The sequence below is a fragment of the Rhincodon typus genome, chromosome 3, assembly GCF_021869965.1.
Source record: "Rhincodon typus isolate 14 chromosome 3, sRhiTyp1.1, whole genome shotgun sequence".
Lineage (NCBI taxonomy): Eukaryota > Metazoa > Chordata > Chondrichthyes > Orectolobiformes > Rhincodontidae > Rhincodon > Rhincodon typus.
Genome location: NC_063334.1, coordinates 115,775,962 through 115,793,835, shown reverse-complemented (window position 1 = coordinate 115,793,835; position 17,874 = coordinate 115,775,962). Strand labels below are relative to the sequence as shown.

At 40.3% G+C, this 17,874-nt stretch overlaps 1 protein-coding gene across 1 annotated transcript; it reads right to left on the bottom strand.

The window, feature by feature from the left end:
* Positions 1-6,806: 6,806 nt before the first annotated feature.
* hand2 (heart and neural crest derivatives expressed 2) lies at positions 6,807-9,836 on the bottom strand. Its single transcript, XM_020533409.2, has 2 exons — positions 8,639-9,836; positions 6,807-7,541 (listed from the first exon to the last, which is right to left on the bottom strand). Exons 1-2 carry the CDS (start codon positions 9,176-9,178, stop codon positions 7,443-7,445), a joined length of 639 nt encoding a protein of 212 aa, XP_020388998.1. The 5' UTR covers positions 9,179-9,836; the 3' UTR covers positions 6,807-7,442.
* Positions 9,837-17,874: the final 8,038 nt, after the last annotated feature.

Below are 17,874 nucleotides of genomic sequence, written 5' to 3'. Positions count from 1 at the left end.
CCTTTTAGGATGGGCAATTGTTGCATCAATCTCTTCCTCATGGTGGGCAAACAATAGTTCCAGATATTTCAGGTTGCAATCTTGCATAATGTATTATTCAAATTTAATTGTCTGTGTTCCACTTCATTTCCCTAACTACTTTGGACCAAATTACGACAGTTTAGAGATTACGCAAGGATGTAATTAACTACGTTAATGTCCAACTAAGTATAATTAACACTGACTTTTATGTCATTTTTGGCTGATCTGTAATTATCACCGTAACTTTCAGTATTTTACATTTGGGATGGACGCTAGTTGGTCAGTAAAAACCGTCAGGTCGTACAACAAAGCAGCGTCGGTCAACCCTTTGCCTCGAGTTTTGAACCGTTAAACAAGTTATGCTCAAAAATCAGAGTCAATTCGGCAAATCGCCTATCAAGTAAAGGCCATCCCAGTTGCAAAATGACATTATTTTCTCCGTAGCGAGATCCATTCACACCCCTCCCCCCCCCCCCCCCCCCCACCCAAACCCCCGACAAGAACCTCATTGCTGTCTGTCTTATAATTAGAATGCAAATTGCTGCAGGGTCCCGAAATCTATTTTGGGGAGAGCACCTCATTTGTCACAATTAACCAGTCCCTAATGTTCATAATTTTAGGAAGCCCGGTCAAAATGGAAGGCAGGCCCATGAGGCTATCAGACTAAACTCAGCAAAGCAACTTGGGGATCTTAACAAAAGGACCTTAGGAGACAGACCCCCTTCTTCTATAACCAAATGTAGAGGGGGTTCTGCCTCACTTAAAACCTGTTTCTATTCTTCATGGTTTTGTAAAATTAAAAGCAAACTTTTTGATGAGGTCCATTCATTCTTGAAGCATATCACTACTCCGGTACCAGCCCTGATAATTTTAATGAAAGTGGCAGCTAACTCTACGCTGCTAGATAGATTCAGTTCGAAAGCTCGCCAACCAAGAGTCTGAAAGAAATTGGCCCCGCGTTTACAAGATTGGACGGCAGGCCGTCCAATATTTCATTCAAGCTTCCCACAAACTCGTCCGTGCTTCTCAGTCTCACTCGGGAGAAAAAAAAACCCTCCCGGAAGCCCCTATCCATCAACTGTCAACAGCCCCACATTGCAGACATTTTGTTGCTCATCCAAGAACTGACAAAAATGTTTCTTCACAGAACCGAATTTGTAGCGCGTTGTCTATATATATGTAAATACATTATTTATGCATATGTATACATACACGTGAATACATCCACACACATATAAACTTCGACCCATTTGCACATATAAAACACTCATCCACACATACGTAAACATACGCATACACACATAAACGACCCTCATTCACACATATGTAGAATTCTTAGCCCCACATATATAAAATCCAGACATATATAATGCTCAGCCACACATATATAGTATACTCATCTGCACGTATATAAACACCCACACATATACAAACACCCGCCCACACACATATATAATACACCCATCTGCACATATATAAACACCCCCACATCCTTATATAACACTAAAGGTATCGATTGGTAGACATGACACACTTCGCACGTAACGCATAACACACACACTCTCTACAACTCATGCAATCAAATATATTTGGTATCGCTTATACAGACGGATCCACACCCACTTCCTCACTCACTCAGATAAGTTACAGTTGCTTCAATAGTGGTTTTTAAAAAGAGACACAGCAACTTGCGTGCCCCTCCTCACCGCGACGAAACACGTTGAGCTCCCACATAGCGTATTGGTTATAGTTCGGCAACACACACACACACACACACACACACTTGCATCCGCATTCCGTATTTTGAAACCCAATGCCTCGAACTGGAAGAAGTTGTTTGATTACACCCAATTCGAGAGCAGGATGACTCCTGGTCGTCTGATCTGACGTCAACCTGTCTATAGAGCGAGTTTGAAAAGATAGAACATGCAACCGGGGGGAAGGTTGCGCGCAGTAATCACTCCCAGATGTCTGTTACACCACAAGTAAGAAGTTGCATGGTGTCGCAAGATCAAACTCTAAGCCAACAATATAAAATACGACGAACAAAGACGGGGAAAAAGATGCCTGGAGGAACAATTTCTACTGCTTTTCGTAAAGCTAAATAGGAAAAGTTGGAGGATAGTCATATCTCGTAAACTTGGTTGAATCTTGGCCGCTGTCATTGCTGGAATTTTAACATCTTTGTAATCATAGATTATATAGTGAGGCTTAGAAACGCTGGAGACAAATGCATTTTCGAAAACGTGAGCTCTTATATAACTTTCCTATCACATCGAACCGATTTGGGGTTAAGTAGAGGTTTGTTTCAGCTTCAAACCAGAAATCACAATGCCTCTCCAATCACAGCCACTCCTCCTTTTGCAATGTTTACTGTGGAAACCATGGGAGTGAACCACCTGTTTCTCAGGTCGACTTTTATTTCTTTGGTTCCATCACTGGCATCAACCCAAAGGTCGTTCCAAGGTCAAGGATTATCTCTCGCTTCAATCGGAGGGGAATGGCCCCTGGGTCTATGTTTGACGCCATCTTGACACTGATAACAAATTATCAGCAATTATCTGGTTATTGGCGACATTGGGACCTACTAATACCATGTTCAAGCTAATCAGTTGTTTTTGCCTTCAGGAATATGCGTGTCGAGGAGTGGGAGTGGGGGTTAGGGGAAGGCGTGTTGTCTGCGAATGTCCCAGAAAAACAAGAGCCAGGCGATAGAGATAGGAGCCGCCTATAGGGATTGCAATTGACGACAAGATGATACATCTTTATTGCGTGGAAGTTGCAAGTAGCCTTTACCGTTAAAGCTCACCATCTATTCCAGCAAGGGAAACTATTGTATATTGTATGTACACACATTAATGACTATCGTTCTAATCAAAGGGCCTCTTAATATTTACTGCTGAATGTGATTAATTATAAATATACATCAGATAATCAGTCACCTAGGCTATTTTTGTAAACATTCAACGTGTACATAAAGATCAATTATAGTAATTATTTGTTTTAAAGTTCCAATCGTTCAGAAGCTGCCATTTCTCTCTCTACAACTAGTAAGCCATCTTATCTGCATACATTAAATACCGCTGTTTCTACGCCATTATTTATAAGCTTTCTTGATTTTCTTTTTTTTCAAAGTGAGGTATATCTTATACAAAAGACACTCTGCAACACTGTGCTACCCAGCCAACTTCTGCTTTCTTTGAAAGTAGTTCTTTTACGGCAGCGATCGAAACACTAAAATAAAATAAAGAACTGCGGATGCTGAAGGTCTGAAACAGAAACAGAAATTGCTGGAGAAACGTGATGAATTTCGTTTGTTTCAGATCCTCAGCATGCGCAGATCTTTGTTTTAGTTGTGTTATTTTAAGGGTCGGCTTATTCAGAACTGTGCCGCGTTCAAAGAGCCCTTTACATAAAAAAAATTACAATACTAATCCTTTTTTTAAGAGCGGAGATTATTGTCCGCCCACACCCTAGCCATTAAAGCAATGATAATTTAAAACAACAGTTCATCAGCACACAACATTATCTGTATTTTATAAACTCAGTCACTGGGCGCGGTGCATATTTCAACCGGCCATACTTTGGTCAAATGGGCAGGCCCAGGCGTGAATCAATGTAGATGTATCTCAAAAATATTTTTTTAACTGTGCATCGCCGGCAGATCATCCTCTTACCTCACGCTATCTCAATGGACTGTGAATGAGGTTTAATTAGATACATTGCTTTGTAGGGTCATTGGGTCAAATTTGTGGGCTGCTAGCTGGCTAATGTAGCAAGCTGGCAAATATGATCCGCACAGTACCATTGCAAGCTTCAATTCGAGTTTGCTTAAATGCGTAATTTCCTTGTGCATTCGCCGCACCAATCAACGGGATCTTTCAGAATATATATTTTTTTAGAAAGTAAGAAACAGAAATGGACGAATGAATACAGAAATGTCCAAAATCAAGGCTCATATCCTCACATGATTAAAACAGCTGGATCTCCGCTAGAAGATCTCAAGTAACCAAATAATAGAATGGGAACAATCTTCCTGCTTAAGTGTGAGGTACAAACTTCTATAATAATATTGTGCAGTAAGTTCTCTAATTAGAACACATTGGGAGACTGCAATTGCTGAGGTTTGATGTGGATGGATCATTTTGAACCATTTCGAAGATTACAATGTTCTAGATATTCTCGGTCAAATCAAACGCCGAATTTTACCACCAGTGCTGTTGTCATAGAAGATTAATGGGAAGAGCGACAGTCTTTGTTATTTGCAGGTCCACACTACTGGATGGAGCTGCTGAGAAGGATGAGCCAGATGAGGGCAATGCTGCTGTAAACAAGAATTTAACCAACTGAATATAAACTTGACGACCCCTTGAGACTTCTCAGCCAACGAATTGACTGACTATTGGGCAGGCTGAATAAAAACAAAAGGTTTGCAGAATGCAAAAGGGCCGTCCACTCAGCTAATTATATCATCACCAACGCCAAACCCACATGTCGTATCGGGGCCATGTCACTGACATTCCCGATGGCCCATCAATATAGCTCAGACCGTCTAACAGCACCATTTAGCTTTCAGCGTCAAATTGGGCATTTGCTGTGGCTCCGGCTTGTCTACGAGCCAAAAGCACAGGGCCGTTTTAAAGAAGGCTACACCGTCCTTCAACAAGGAACTGGCCGTTATACCAATCCCTCTGTATTACATATATTCGCTGTCTAGTACACTATTAAACAGCAGATTCACCGACCTTGCAGTTTAGAATCCCACTGCTCTTTTGTAGAATATATTTGTTCCTCTTGGTAGCTATATGAGCCATCAGGAAGTGGCTGGTGTTTATTTGTTCAGAGCCTTAATCATAATGTGTCGGCCTAGTGGCACCCAGGAACACCCCTGCGGTTTAAAAAGGGCTTCATCAAGTAAACATCTGGACAGTGCAAACCCTCGTTTCCATTACTCTGTCCATTGTCCACTTTTGAAGTAAAAACAGCACAGTATTTAATCTCATATGCAAGTGGCATCTTTATTCCTGATTGGCACCGGTAGAATGGCAGGGGCGACGGGACAAATGTAATCTCATTGTTGTTCACTCTCAGGAAAATCGGGCAATATGTTCTGGGTAAATGCAATTCGTGTTGATGGTGAAAAAATATGATTCCATGCAGACAGCCGTTAGTTGCCTACAACAATGAAATCCCTAGAACGCTCTCCACAGTAGGGTCGCTTGCCCCCAGTTAAAAACATATTCAACCAATACCCTCGAAGACTTTTGGACCAGTAGGTACACCTAGCCGATGAGTGGATGAGTTAGAGTCACGCAGGGAGTAGAAGATGGCATCAAATTTCCCTTTGTAAGCAGGGGACAGGCTGCAACCATCAGCCGTATTAGTCACAAATGCACTTCTGTGTAAACACAGCCAATATAAAATATGACCCTTTGGGGGCACATCACTTTACCCCATCCACAACTAGTTTTGTTAACCCCGCAACCTTTGCCTTTGTAACCTATTTGCACTGGCGTAAAGCTTCTCTTATCTTTTATGGGCAATTGCAGATATACCTACCCGAGCTGGCGTTTAAGTGTTATAAAAATAGAGTGGGGGAGGGCGGTACAGTCAGACACCCATAGGGTGCAAACACCCGAGACTTTCCGCTTCATTAAGACAGCGCGGTGAAATTCACTCAACACTGAAGAAGTTCTGAAATACTCAATTGCAGGTTTGATTCAAAAACAAAAAAGTCTTAAGGCTAACTGTACCACATAAACTGGCTTCTCATTGTTGACAGTAACTAACACGTTAACACACACGTTAAACGATTCGGATAACAACGTGGAATAATAAAGACGGGAAATGTATTTACTATTCCAGACCGGCAGAAGTTAAAGGTAAGTCCCTCGCATACCTGGAAAACAACCGCCCTTCCCCGTTACAAAAAAATAACAAAACCAGTGCCATTTCAGCAGCGACAGTTTTAAGACGAGACTAAAAATAAAACTTTCTCAAGCCCTCGAACGCAGATGGAACCCAGTGCAAGCAAACAATTGTATCTGACTGAGCAATGTTAAGCATTCCGCATCCCCCGCTCCTCATAGAAGTTCAAGCAAAAATATTTTTATATATGGAGGCTTAATGTTTTGGTTGGGCCCACAGAACAGATCTCTCAATCTTTAAATCCTATATGGCTAGGCTGACTTGTCGGTCGCCTGTTCTAATTTGACCAATCTCCAATTAAATTCTCTATTTATCTCATAGTCCTACACTTTATCAACATTGACTTTATTTTGAGAGAGAAAATAGGTTAAAATCCTATAGGAATTGTGCACGTTAATTAGAAAACATTTTTTTCTTTTTTTGGAGGGAGTTTAAAAATCCTATAGGGATCAGTTCACGTTCCTCAGACAAGAACCCTTACTCAGCGCCGGAGAATGTTTGGAAACCTTTACAAATCTGTTGTAATTAATGTGTTGGATGTCTGCCATTTGCGATTTAAAGTACCCCAAAAGAAATTGTAATTCCAGCAAAGTCTCTCTCTCTCCCTCTCACACACACAGGCACAAGCGTTAAACCTTCCTACTCTCTACGAAAAAAGCAAATATTTTAATCTGGGCTCAATTTTTTTTGGTGCATTCAGCGAGGCCATTTGTCTTTTTATATGTCCCCCCCTCACCATTTGAATTGTTGTTAGATTGCACATAATTTAACCTGAATTTAATCTATTTATGTCAGTAGACTGAGTCGAAATGATGCAAATGTATATACCTAGGTACTTTTGTTAAAAAAGTGTTTTTTTTTATTGACAATAATTACAACGTTTACATCTCGAATATTAATCTCCACTTGTTGAACGGAAGTGCACAAGTCAAACAATTACTGGGAAATTATGGAATGAAATACCGTCTGACCACAACACAATACTATGTACTGTACACTAATATGAGCAAACTGCACTTTGGCACTCCTACTCTTCGTTCCAATATTACGTTAGGGGTGGGGGAAAACGACCTTGAATATGTATATCCAACAAAGATGTACAAGACACTCCCAACGATACACTTCACATACATAATTCTTATCAAGATTGTGTGTGTCTGTGCGTGCTATATTTTTCAACACTTAAAAAAAGAAAAGCAAACCATTCACATCTACTATGAAACAATACAACCCCTTACCCACTCGGCTTTTCTGTTCCGAATGTGAATTTTTTTCCCCTCATCCACCGATCCGTTCTCTCCCGCTCTCTCTGGGTTGGGATAAATTGCACATAAATAAAGAGTTGATTCGGAACAATAGAGAGCTCCTGTCGACTTGCGAAAGTTTGGGCGAAGGGGCTTGTTTTCTTTTTCTTTTGGGGTGGTGTGGCAGGGGAAGAAACAACTTTGGAAAGTCTCGTCTACCCCCATCTTCGAAAGTTCACGTTCAAACTTTCACTGTTTGAGCTCCAGAGCCCAGACGTGTTGTGGCCAGCCGGTTCTTCCTTTCGTCTTTTTGTCACTGCTGCTTACTGTATTCTTCAGAACCTCATTCTGTCAAACCCCAGCAAAGTAAAACGGCAGACAATTATTTACGATGCGACAATCGGCCCCGTTGCAATTATTATATTCTATATATATAAACAAAGCCCCCACAAACGCGGGTGCCAAAATTACTCGCTCCCAAAACAGCCTTTTAACTCAAAAAAGGTGGCTATTTCAAATGTAGTGTTGTTGCGTTTTGAACCATTTCGGCAGCACAATCTGGGAATTTTAGTTCACGTTTCTCCTGTTACAGAAGGATTTGCTGCCCCGATTCAGCCGTGTGTACATTTTTTTTCACTCTCACAGATAATATGTGTTTTTTTAGAAAACATTTCCACGTTTAGCCTGTGACCTTGGTAGTGGTACCATATTCTTGAATGAGTTCGGACCAGGTTATTAGTAGGAGCCAACAGCAGCTTGCTTCTTTTGAAAATTTACATGCATTAAGGGAAAGGGGGAAGAGTTATTGCAAGGAATGTATTAGGCTGGAGAAATTTTAGTTGGTTGAAATATTTTCAGCTCAATGTCAAGCTGTTGAAACACAGTCTGAGTTAAAGGGGTTCACAGAAAGCGAGTGGACGAATATTTAAATATCAGAACTTAATTTTCAGGATTTTTTCCACATGTTTGTTCCAGCTTGACAAAGAAAAAAATACAAAGTAAGGGCTGAAGAACTGGAAATTACAGTTCTGAGATATAATCAGTTTTGTTTTGTTGATTTTACAGAAAAACTAACGTCCTTATACTCCAGTCTTTCGAGGACAATACTCCAACCTCGGAGTAAAGTCTAATAACTGGAATTATTTCCTCCGGGTCTCTTGTAAGAATAAAAGACCCAAATTGCTCCAGGGTCTACACGTACCGTTAACTCTCGTTACAAATAACCCGAGCGCGCCTTTTTTTGCAATTAACTTCACGAAGCTAATAAAACTGATGTAACGTGAAAAAAAAACAAGAATTTTCGATTAGAATTATTGGGAAAAATGGGGGAAGAAGAAAGTTTTAAAAAATGCAATGTAACTAACCTGGGAGAGGGAAGGCCTTAAGAGAAAGAAAGGGCTCTGCAAAAAATAATATAATAAAAGTGCAAAGTGAATGGTGCTTACCAGTTCCCGCTTCCTTTTCTCCTCCTTTACATCCACCTTCTTGATTTCCGCTTTGAAGGCCTCTGTCTCCCCATTCTGGTCATCTTTAGCCAAGAGGTCCATGAGGTAGGCAATGTAGCTCGTGGCCAAGCGCAGGGTCTTGATCTTGGAGAGTTTGGTGTCGGCCGGCACGTTGGGAATACACTCACGGAGCTCGGCGAAGGCGCTGTTGATGCTCTGAGTCCTGCGCCTCTCCTTGCGGTTCGCCGTTCCCCTGCGCTTCGTCGGCCGGCCTCCCACCACCGCCGCCGCAGCCGCCGCCGCCGAGACCCCCCCGTACGACGAGTGGTCGAGCCCCGCGCCGCCGTTGGCATACTCGGGGCTGTAGGACGGCGCCATTGTGTAGTCGGGGGGAGACATTTCGGCGTGGCTGATGAGCCAGCCGTGGAAGTACGGGCTCTCTTCGTGACAGCGGCTAGCGGCTGCAGCGGCGGCTGCTGCGGCGAAAGGATAACCATCGTGTACCACTGGATGATGAGGGAATCCTCCAACTAAACTCATCTTCCGTGTCTCAGGCGACTTCCCCCAGTCCTTTCTCTTTCTCTCTCCCTCTCCACAATTTGTAGGAAAAAAAATTGAGAGAAAGACACGCACACAGAAACACACACACACACACACACACAAAAGTGTGTAAAATATTTTGCAAGTATCTGTTTAGATATTTCACCTTTTTTTTGGTTCTGTTTTGTTCTCCTTTTGGCTCGATAATGCCCAAACAAACAAGTTGCAAGTGAAGGATGTTTTAGGCTTTTAAATATCGCGGTGCTTTACTTACAGTCAACTTCCTCCATTGTGCAGCTACTCTCCGGCTGGTTTGCTTGGCATTGAATAACTGTCACTTTGGAGGGGGAGAAATAAAGTCTTCTTTTGACCAAAACAAAAATAGTGATGGCTCCAGTACCAAGAAGCATTAAGATATACACAGCGCACAAAAACAAAACGAGCAACAAAAAGTAAAGGTTCCTCTTCAGATAGATTTGGGAAAAAACAAGGTTCAGCCTTGGTCTCTGTCTCTCTCACACACATAAGCAGAAACACAGACGAGACAGAGAGAGGAAAAAAATCCCCAACAAAATGATCATTAATCGTGCTCCAATATCTTCAGGATCCAGTTAGGACGAAGCTGAGGAACTGCAAGATTCTCCGATCTCCATGTACAGCTACATCTTTAGGGCAGCCTGGGTTAATATATGTCGTCAGAAGGCTCGGTGACCAATGGTAATGCGAAAGGGGAGGATCCCCAGTCCCAGTATTAAAACTTATCCTGCCTGTTTACCTTTCTAATTGCCCAGGCTCACTTTTGGATTGGCTTGCGATTTCTTTAGCATCATGAAATTAACAATGCGTAAAAAAAAATCTCGTAAACAGGTACTGTATTGTTCGTATCTATCTTGAGAGATGTGCTCCCGGAACGGTCGTTGAAAGATAAACATTAAAAAAAAGTTGAAGACATTAATACAATGTTTGACGATCTAACAAAACCTGAAAGCAATATTAATGTGCCGACGCTTTAGGGTAAACCGTTTTCTTTTCCATCTTGACCCTATGTTCCTTCCCTCCGGTCATTCTATTTGTTAAAAGCAGAATAAAATCGGTTGAACAAACATAAAAATTACTGCATTCTCGTGTCCTATTGCAAATAGTGATGGTTCTGGCTGATCTACTTGGAGACGGTGGGGCCTGATCGAATTCAACACAACAGGAATGACTGATCTGGTGGGAACATGGAAGGAAGAATTCCCTTCAAAGAGGGGCATTTCACAGCTGACGAAGCACCAGTTAAGGACAAAGTCCCCATACCCTTCACGCAGAGCAATAATTGCTGATTATCATGATAGAAGTAATGATTTATTTTGACTAAAAGAACAGAAGTGATTTTGTTTTACTGGGGCTTATTTCAAACCAGGAAGCTGAACTAGACCTATAATTTGTCCTAACAATCATTACGTAGAAACAAAATTAGCCAGAGTTAGATTAAGAAGTGAATATTGGAGCAGTAGATTTTGACACTAAAATATTTTCAATCCGAATAGAAAATACACACCGTGGAATAAATGCAACCTCCAGCGGAGGATTCTCTTTCTGATTTTTCCCAATCCAATATAAACAGGAGCAACACATTGACATGGACCAGGGAAAAGGAATCGTGCAAAAAAAAAGGATTAGAGGAGTTTAGAGAGAGATCTAATGGCTTCTTGCTTTATACCTGATGATTGTAATGCAGATTGGAAGTATCAATTTATGTGGCACTCCATCCGCTTATCACCAGTGACAAAATAAGACAGGAGGAGGAGTAGCGAGCTAATTTCAATCATTTTGCTTCTGTGGCAACAATTAAAAAAAAACTTGACAGCGCCGTGAAGTTTCCAGCGAGATTGAGTCAGGCTAACGTGAAACTTTGCACAATATTGTCACACAGATTTTAATCGTGTCCTTTAACAGATACCTCAATTTCTGCAAAGGAATCGTCAGTTTAAGTTATCAAGCTGCACTGATTAGCACTCGTGTGTCAAAAGCTGGTCCAACAAAATAAACTCTTGATCTTCTTTTCGCCAATTTATTAAAATCTTCATCTCAATTATCAGTGAAACCATGATCGCAAGGGACTGCTTGCCGTTTCCTTGGAGAATTTTGGTTCCCATTTCCAAGTAAGGCTAAACCACATAAAGAATAAATAATTGGGCAAGAGTCCCTGTCTAAAGCTGTTTCTTGAACACTTGATTTCTTAATTCTATGTAGCGTTGGAAAAAAAAAACATGAATCGCTTGGTAAGCAATGAAGTTTGCTTTCCATCACATTCATTTCAATCCAAAGTTTTTCTTAAACAGTTTCAGTAAATATAAGTAAATTCTCCTGGTGGTTTAACACTTTTGTTATACAAAGTAGCAAAAAAGAAACGAGTGAATAATGTAAAATATATTTCAGTAGAGTGAGAATGAACACACCAGTGGAACCATCACTTTCGGCCTTGACCAGGGCGTGGGCTATCAACTCAAACGGAGATTTTTTAAAAAAGAAACAATACAATTGTATGATTAAGTGAGGATTATTTTTTTAAAAATGCCAAATGTACCATCCTCAATCGTTGTACAATTACTTTGCAATGTTTGGATTTGAAGTAAGCACATATCCTGTCAAAAACACTGCTTTTGAATTAAATATTTTTGATGGCACGGTATGTGGCAGGCGGACAGCGCGTGCAAAAATACTATATAACAATTATTCTACACAGAAAACATAAGCGACAAGGTTACCCACTACAAATCATGCAGGACTATGGTCATGCAGGTACAACAGAAGGGGCCATTTGTTCCAGCAATTCTTATGGTTAATCAAGAAAAAAATCAAATACACTTTGGACTAAACAAACTGAGATAAAACTAATTCAACCTTTGAACATGTAACATTTCCCCTCACTTGAAACACTGATCCTGGAAAGATATAATCCCGGATATATTCGAATGCACAAATGAATAAATTAAAAATAAAATCTGCAATACCTCTGTGACTGCAGATGTACTAACGAGTCCTTTCAGTGAGCAACATAGGGACCATTTTCCAGCTCACACAATTTACACACAATCTCAACATATATGCTTTAAACTCGTACTAAAATGCTTTCGCTGGAAGAATAATCGCAATTGAACTGGGCTACAACGAATTTCAAGGAAATGGTCAATTGAGAAGGGAAGCGGGGAATCGAATGACTGTGAATAAATCTGTACTGGGCGAGACAATGTCCTTGTGGGGGTGCAACCTGGATCAGATCAATATGGGCAATGACAAGGGGCAGGCATGACCGGGCAATCCACATGTAGCGACAACATTTCGTCTTTGGAAATGAAAATATGTAAATGATAAAGGGAAATGAAACCACAGAAATGCAAATTAGTTTTTCCCTGAACTGGATTAATTGCAAATATGTGGATAGTCCAGACACGAAATTCTGCCTCTATCACCAGCAAGGTATATGTTAAATTTAATGTTTATAGAAATGCATGGCGAAAAATAACGGATCCTGCTTCTGTATATAACTCCATAAAACAGTTGATGGTGAGAGAAAGGAGATACTACAAAAAACTCAAGACTTCATTGAAAAAGGAAACATTGTACTTATTTGTTAGGATTGCTACACAAAAATGAGATTTTGCATAGGACATAGAAATACTTCCATTTAAGATATCGTTTCTCGCTGGATATCACATATACAATCTACTATTTACGGAGATAAAATACTTTGTCTCAACCTGTATCTTATATGTTGTCTACATGTATATGTGTGTACATACACACACAGAAGGCTTTTAATGCAGTTAAGTACATTCATTCTCATTATTATTTAGTTAACGCGATAATTGAAAGTTCGACCCGTTTGGGTCAATGTCACAAACAAGCCATTCAACATTATGGTTAGAAAAATAGACCTGACTCTATTTTAAAAATCAAGGCTAAAGAAATTCTGCTCTGAATATAGTTCAGCTAAAAAATTTGGCCTATTTGCTTCCTTTTTGTTCCCTCTTCTTGAGCAATTCTGAACAGATTTTGGACGAAGGTGTGGGTCATATCCACGCCCACATTTACAGAAGTCTAGGTGTGTGGAATGTAGCCGTGGAGAGATCTATGTACCGAAATCTGTTTAGTGAGTGAGATTTTCCTAGGCCGCGAAAATCAGCAGGGCCTCCCTGTGTTGTGCCTCTATTCTTTACTCCCAGCGCTTCATGGCACTCGGAACTTGCAGGAAAGGTGATACTTCATTTCCGAAGTGTTTCTTGTATCTTTTAAAATAAACTTTTTTAAAAAAAATATAAAACAGGAACGATTAGGGAGCGAATGCCGAGGAGATTTGAGCAAAGTCAACACGAGAATGGTCTGTCTCTGTTGGCCCACGAACGTGCACGCTACAAGTAACTGCCCCTTTAAGAGAGAACAGGTCAGTGAACTTTTTGAGGTGCGCTACCGTCTCTTCTCGAGGGGTGGCGCAGTTCAGTGCTAGGAGATTGCAAGCAAAATGCAGACAGGACAATATTGATCGCACTCCACTGTCAGATTGCTTGCCCCCTCTCCTATTAATTCCTTACTTCTCCACCACATTTAACGTTATGTTCTGCTTAATAATATGCAAAAATGGTTAAATTATACTTGCGTTTATTTAAGAAATGGTCACTACTGAATAAATAACCTGTCTCTAATGCAAAATGGTTAAACCGCCGACGAAACATGTTGTGGATACATTCCTGAGAAATGAAAGGAACAGTTTTCTTGCTGAGATAGCTGCTTGACTGTGGTTATAGAAATGAGCGCAGCGAAAAAAAACAAATCCTATACATGCACCTGGCTACTGTTATTCTTTTATTATAAAATATCCTGAATACGATGAAAACATGAATGTGTTTCTTCAGTTGGGAACGAACTGTAAATTGCAAACTTGTTCATAAGTCGTATTCAGAGTTCGCAGCTTTTTACTTTGGACCAACTTACACTTGAGCACGCATCGAAAGAGACAACCGTTTGGAATTGGTGTTATCACAAATAACACCGTCTTTCGGAATGCATTCGACACGACTTTGTTTTTTCATGCTCAAATTTTTAACTTTTAAAAAAACACAAAACTGCCAACATTGTAAATACAAGGGCAAAAGCAGACGAGGGTCGATAATCATAATATATTTGCATATGCAATTGCTTTGTTTTGCTTTGGCAGGTAAATAATATTCAGTGAAGCTGAATTTAGTTGACTTGTAGCAAACCTGCTTTTCTACACATGTTGCTTTGTAAATTTCTCAAACAGTTGGACAGGAAGCTGCTGAATATGTAAATACGAGTGAAATGTGAGTGGATACACTGAAATTTTAATAAAATCCCGAACTAACTTGTTTACCCCAAGATCTAAATCCACATCTTTGCAGAGAATTTTTAGGAACCAGCGCCAATCTATACGTACACAGACATATCTACACACAAAATGTATTTATATGCGCACACATATATATACATACGTACACATAAATATATATATATGCGGACATATATACGCACATAGTTTACATATACGTATATATACAGACACATATATGTAAAAGCAAAATACTGTGGATGTGCATACAAGGTTAGTAAAACCACATCTCTGTCTAAATATGGCTTGAAACAAGTCAATTAGTGAATGCACAAGCGCACAGCTAATTCAAAACCATCACATTTACCCAATAATAAGGATGACCCAAGGTGTTAGCTTTTCCATTTTAAAAAGAAATATATGGGGAATTCGTTTACTCAAGTTGAAATTTCATTGCAACAATCTGCACATAATTCCCGGCACAGCAAGAAGTGTCCGTGAAGTAACGTTTAGTTGACGAATTTGCTTGGTAAATTGAAAGTAGGTCGTTGGAAAGGCTCTGCATCAGTTCAGAGCTGCGATCTTTTCCATGCAATGATATAGATTTGCTTTAAAAAAAAACTTATACATCGACTGCTAATCATCAAGTGCGTCCAGTTTCTTTTTTTCTCAGTTGCAGTAAATTGGCTTCAAGAACAAAAAAAATGTTGGCAGTTTAGTTTAAAGCTCATTTTCAACAACGATCAAATTTTTGATTTTACTGCCCCTGATTTTGCATTCCCTGTTTATACTTTCAGACCAGATTATGCTGATTTTACAGTATTAAAATGCTCTTTCTTGTTAATCTTCCATCCCATCCTCCTGCCATGGTAGTTACCATGAATGATCTTTTCACTGCCCCTACCCCCCACGCCCCCAACCACCACCTCCCCTCCCCACACTACCCCACCCCAGCCCCCATCAGCAGTCTCCGGACAGGCTGAGGCTCCAGGTAATTACATGTAATCAGCGCGAAGGGTCACTCGGCCATTCTCTTATTACACACTCTCGTAGCTTTCTCTGATGTGCTTTCAAACTTTATTTTGCACAAACAAATAGAGAAAGGCAAGATATGGCTAGCCAGTTTTTTTTTAAAGTGAATATTTGCTATTTTTAGCATAAAGCCCAAACACTGATCTTAAACTAGAACGTAGAAAAAAAAGTGCCTTATTATTCCCTGGATTAGGAGGGGGGGGGGGGGGGATGAAGAAAGCAACTATCTAAACGTTTAAATGTGTCACAGAAACATAATCCTTAGATAATTTAGAAGCTTAATGAAAAAAAAAATCTTGCACTGAAACGTGCCAAGTGAAAAAAAGTCCCCAAATAAAAGATGAAAGTTCCTTCTGGTATCAGCAACGTGTTTGCATTTATTCGTTTGCCGTGTATCACACAGGACTGGTGGCTTATAATTCAAGATAAATAAGAAGCACAGGGAGCCGAATTGAAATTGCAAGCCGATTGCTGAATTGGCATCTTTCAGATTTGCAACCTCGCCCAAACTTTTTGATACCCCGCTTTTCTCTGTGCGTCTTTTTGTTGAAACTGATTTGTGAGTCCGCACCCCACCCCACCCCCAGGATGTGAAATTATCAGAGTCATTTTGCAGGCTAGCCTTACGCGATGCTTCTTTCCGACCAAGCTTCCTAATATGCCTGAGCAGATTTTGCTAGCATAGGTTCAAGCTAGAAAGCACATTAACTGTGGCATAAAATTGCACATGAACGATTAGCCATCAAATCTGGAGGTGTGTGGCGGTGGGAAAGGTTTCCGAAAAAGGACCTTGAAAAACAGATCATTTGTGTCTTTGTTACTGCTTTCTGTACACATAAATGTATTTTCAACGGATATTTTTCATTAAAGGTACAATCATATCTACGAAAATATGAACATTAAAATGTTTACAATCTTTAATTTCCTAGGCCTGATGAATATAAACATTATCGAATCTTACAACTCTTTATCACAGGTACAATTGCGTACAACCTTTAGAGATTGACAATATTCTTTATTGTATCTTTGACAGATAAAATTGGATACTTAATATGAGCCCAAACGTTTTAAATTTATAACGATACTGAAATGAAACATCACTGAGCTCTAAGAACGGCGAACACCAACAATAATGTAAGAGCGGCCGAGCAAAGATCCATGTGGAAATACATTCCTGCAGTCTATTAAAGGCATCAAGACTTGCAGAGGCTAAATGGAAATGATTAATTTGCAACTTCTGTTTCCATGCTCCAAAGGATCAACGCCCCTTTGCCTGTCAAGAAGCTATTGGCAAATGCATCGAGATGTCTTTAATTCCGGCAGATACCGCAGAAAATACAGAGAATGAAAGGGGAAATGAAAACAATTCATGTTGATAACGATCTGGGAAACAACAAGGGAGAGGATATTGACAGTTGGGACAAGAACTCGTGAAATAAGTGGGAAAAAAATATGGATTGCTACATTTAACGTACCTCCAATGCAACGTCAGTGGAAAGTTATGTTGCAGAGTGGAATTTTAATGACTATTACCATATACCCATTGGGCAGACAAGGCACGTTATATATAAACTTAAAGAGCGCACTATTGCGAACTCGTCAGAATGAGGCTGCTTCTGTTGCTTGTCATGTAGTGGGATTGGAGTGTTTTGACATTTCATTGTTAGGGGTTTGAAACCACGTTACCGCGGGAGAGCTGTATTCCCACGATAATCGGAGATGCGAGTCAATGTTCCTCCCTTTACCTTTCGCTCCTGGTTGGTTCGGTTTTAAAGGACACAGTCGCCGCCCAGTCCTTCATCTGAGATTGAACGCTAGCGGCTCCTCTCCACCTCGCTTCATGTGTATCGCTTCCTCCCCATCTTCCCCTCTCCCAGCCCCTAGCAAAAATTGAACTCGAGACTATATACTAAATACAACGACCAGAACCAACTCCCGTCCCAGGGACGTTCTGACGAGTCTCTTACTTTTATTCGTATCTATTTTCCTGCTTTATGTTTTTGTTTGCAATGGTTCGCCCAGAGAACAACATTCGTTTGCGACCCGATGGTTGATGAATCTTGTTTAATTGTTCATTTATATCGCCTTCAATTAGGGTACTCTAAATTTCACAGCGATAGAAAAAATGGGCGTAGACAGTCGCTTCACTGTACATGCTAATACCGAGGAAGATACGCAAGCAAAATGCTGCTAACTTTAAAAAAAACATTTAAACGATGCGGACAGCCCGGCAGATTCTGTAGAAAAAAGGAATCGAATTATGGTTTCACTGTTGGATGCTTTAGCAGGGTACCTTCACTAACGGTCTCTGAGCATCCTGGTTTAAAATTAG

Excerpts from the sequence above, each read along its gene's own strand:
- hand2 (XM_020533409.2), bottom strand. The coding sequence starts at position 9,178 with ATGAGTTTAGTTGGAGGATTCCCTCATCATCCAGTGGTACACGATGGT. Across the intron at positions 7,542-8,638 it reads AGAAAAGGAAGCGGGAACTG|AATGAGGTTCTGAAGAATAC; the intron begins GTAAGCACCATT and ends GGGGTTTGACAG.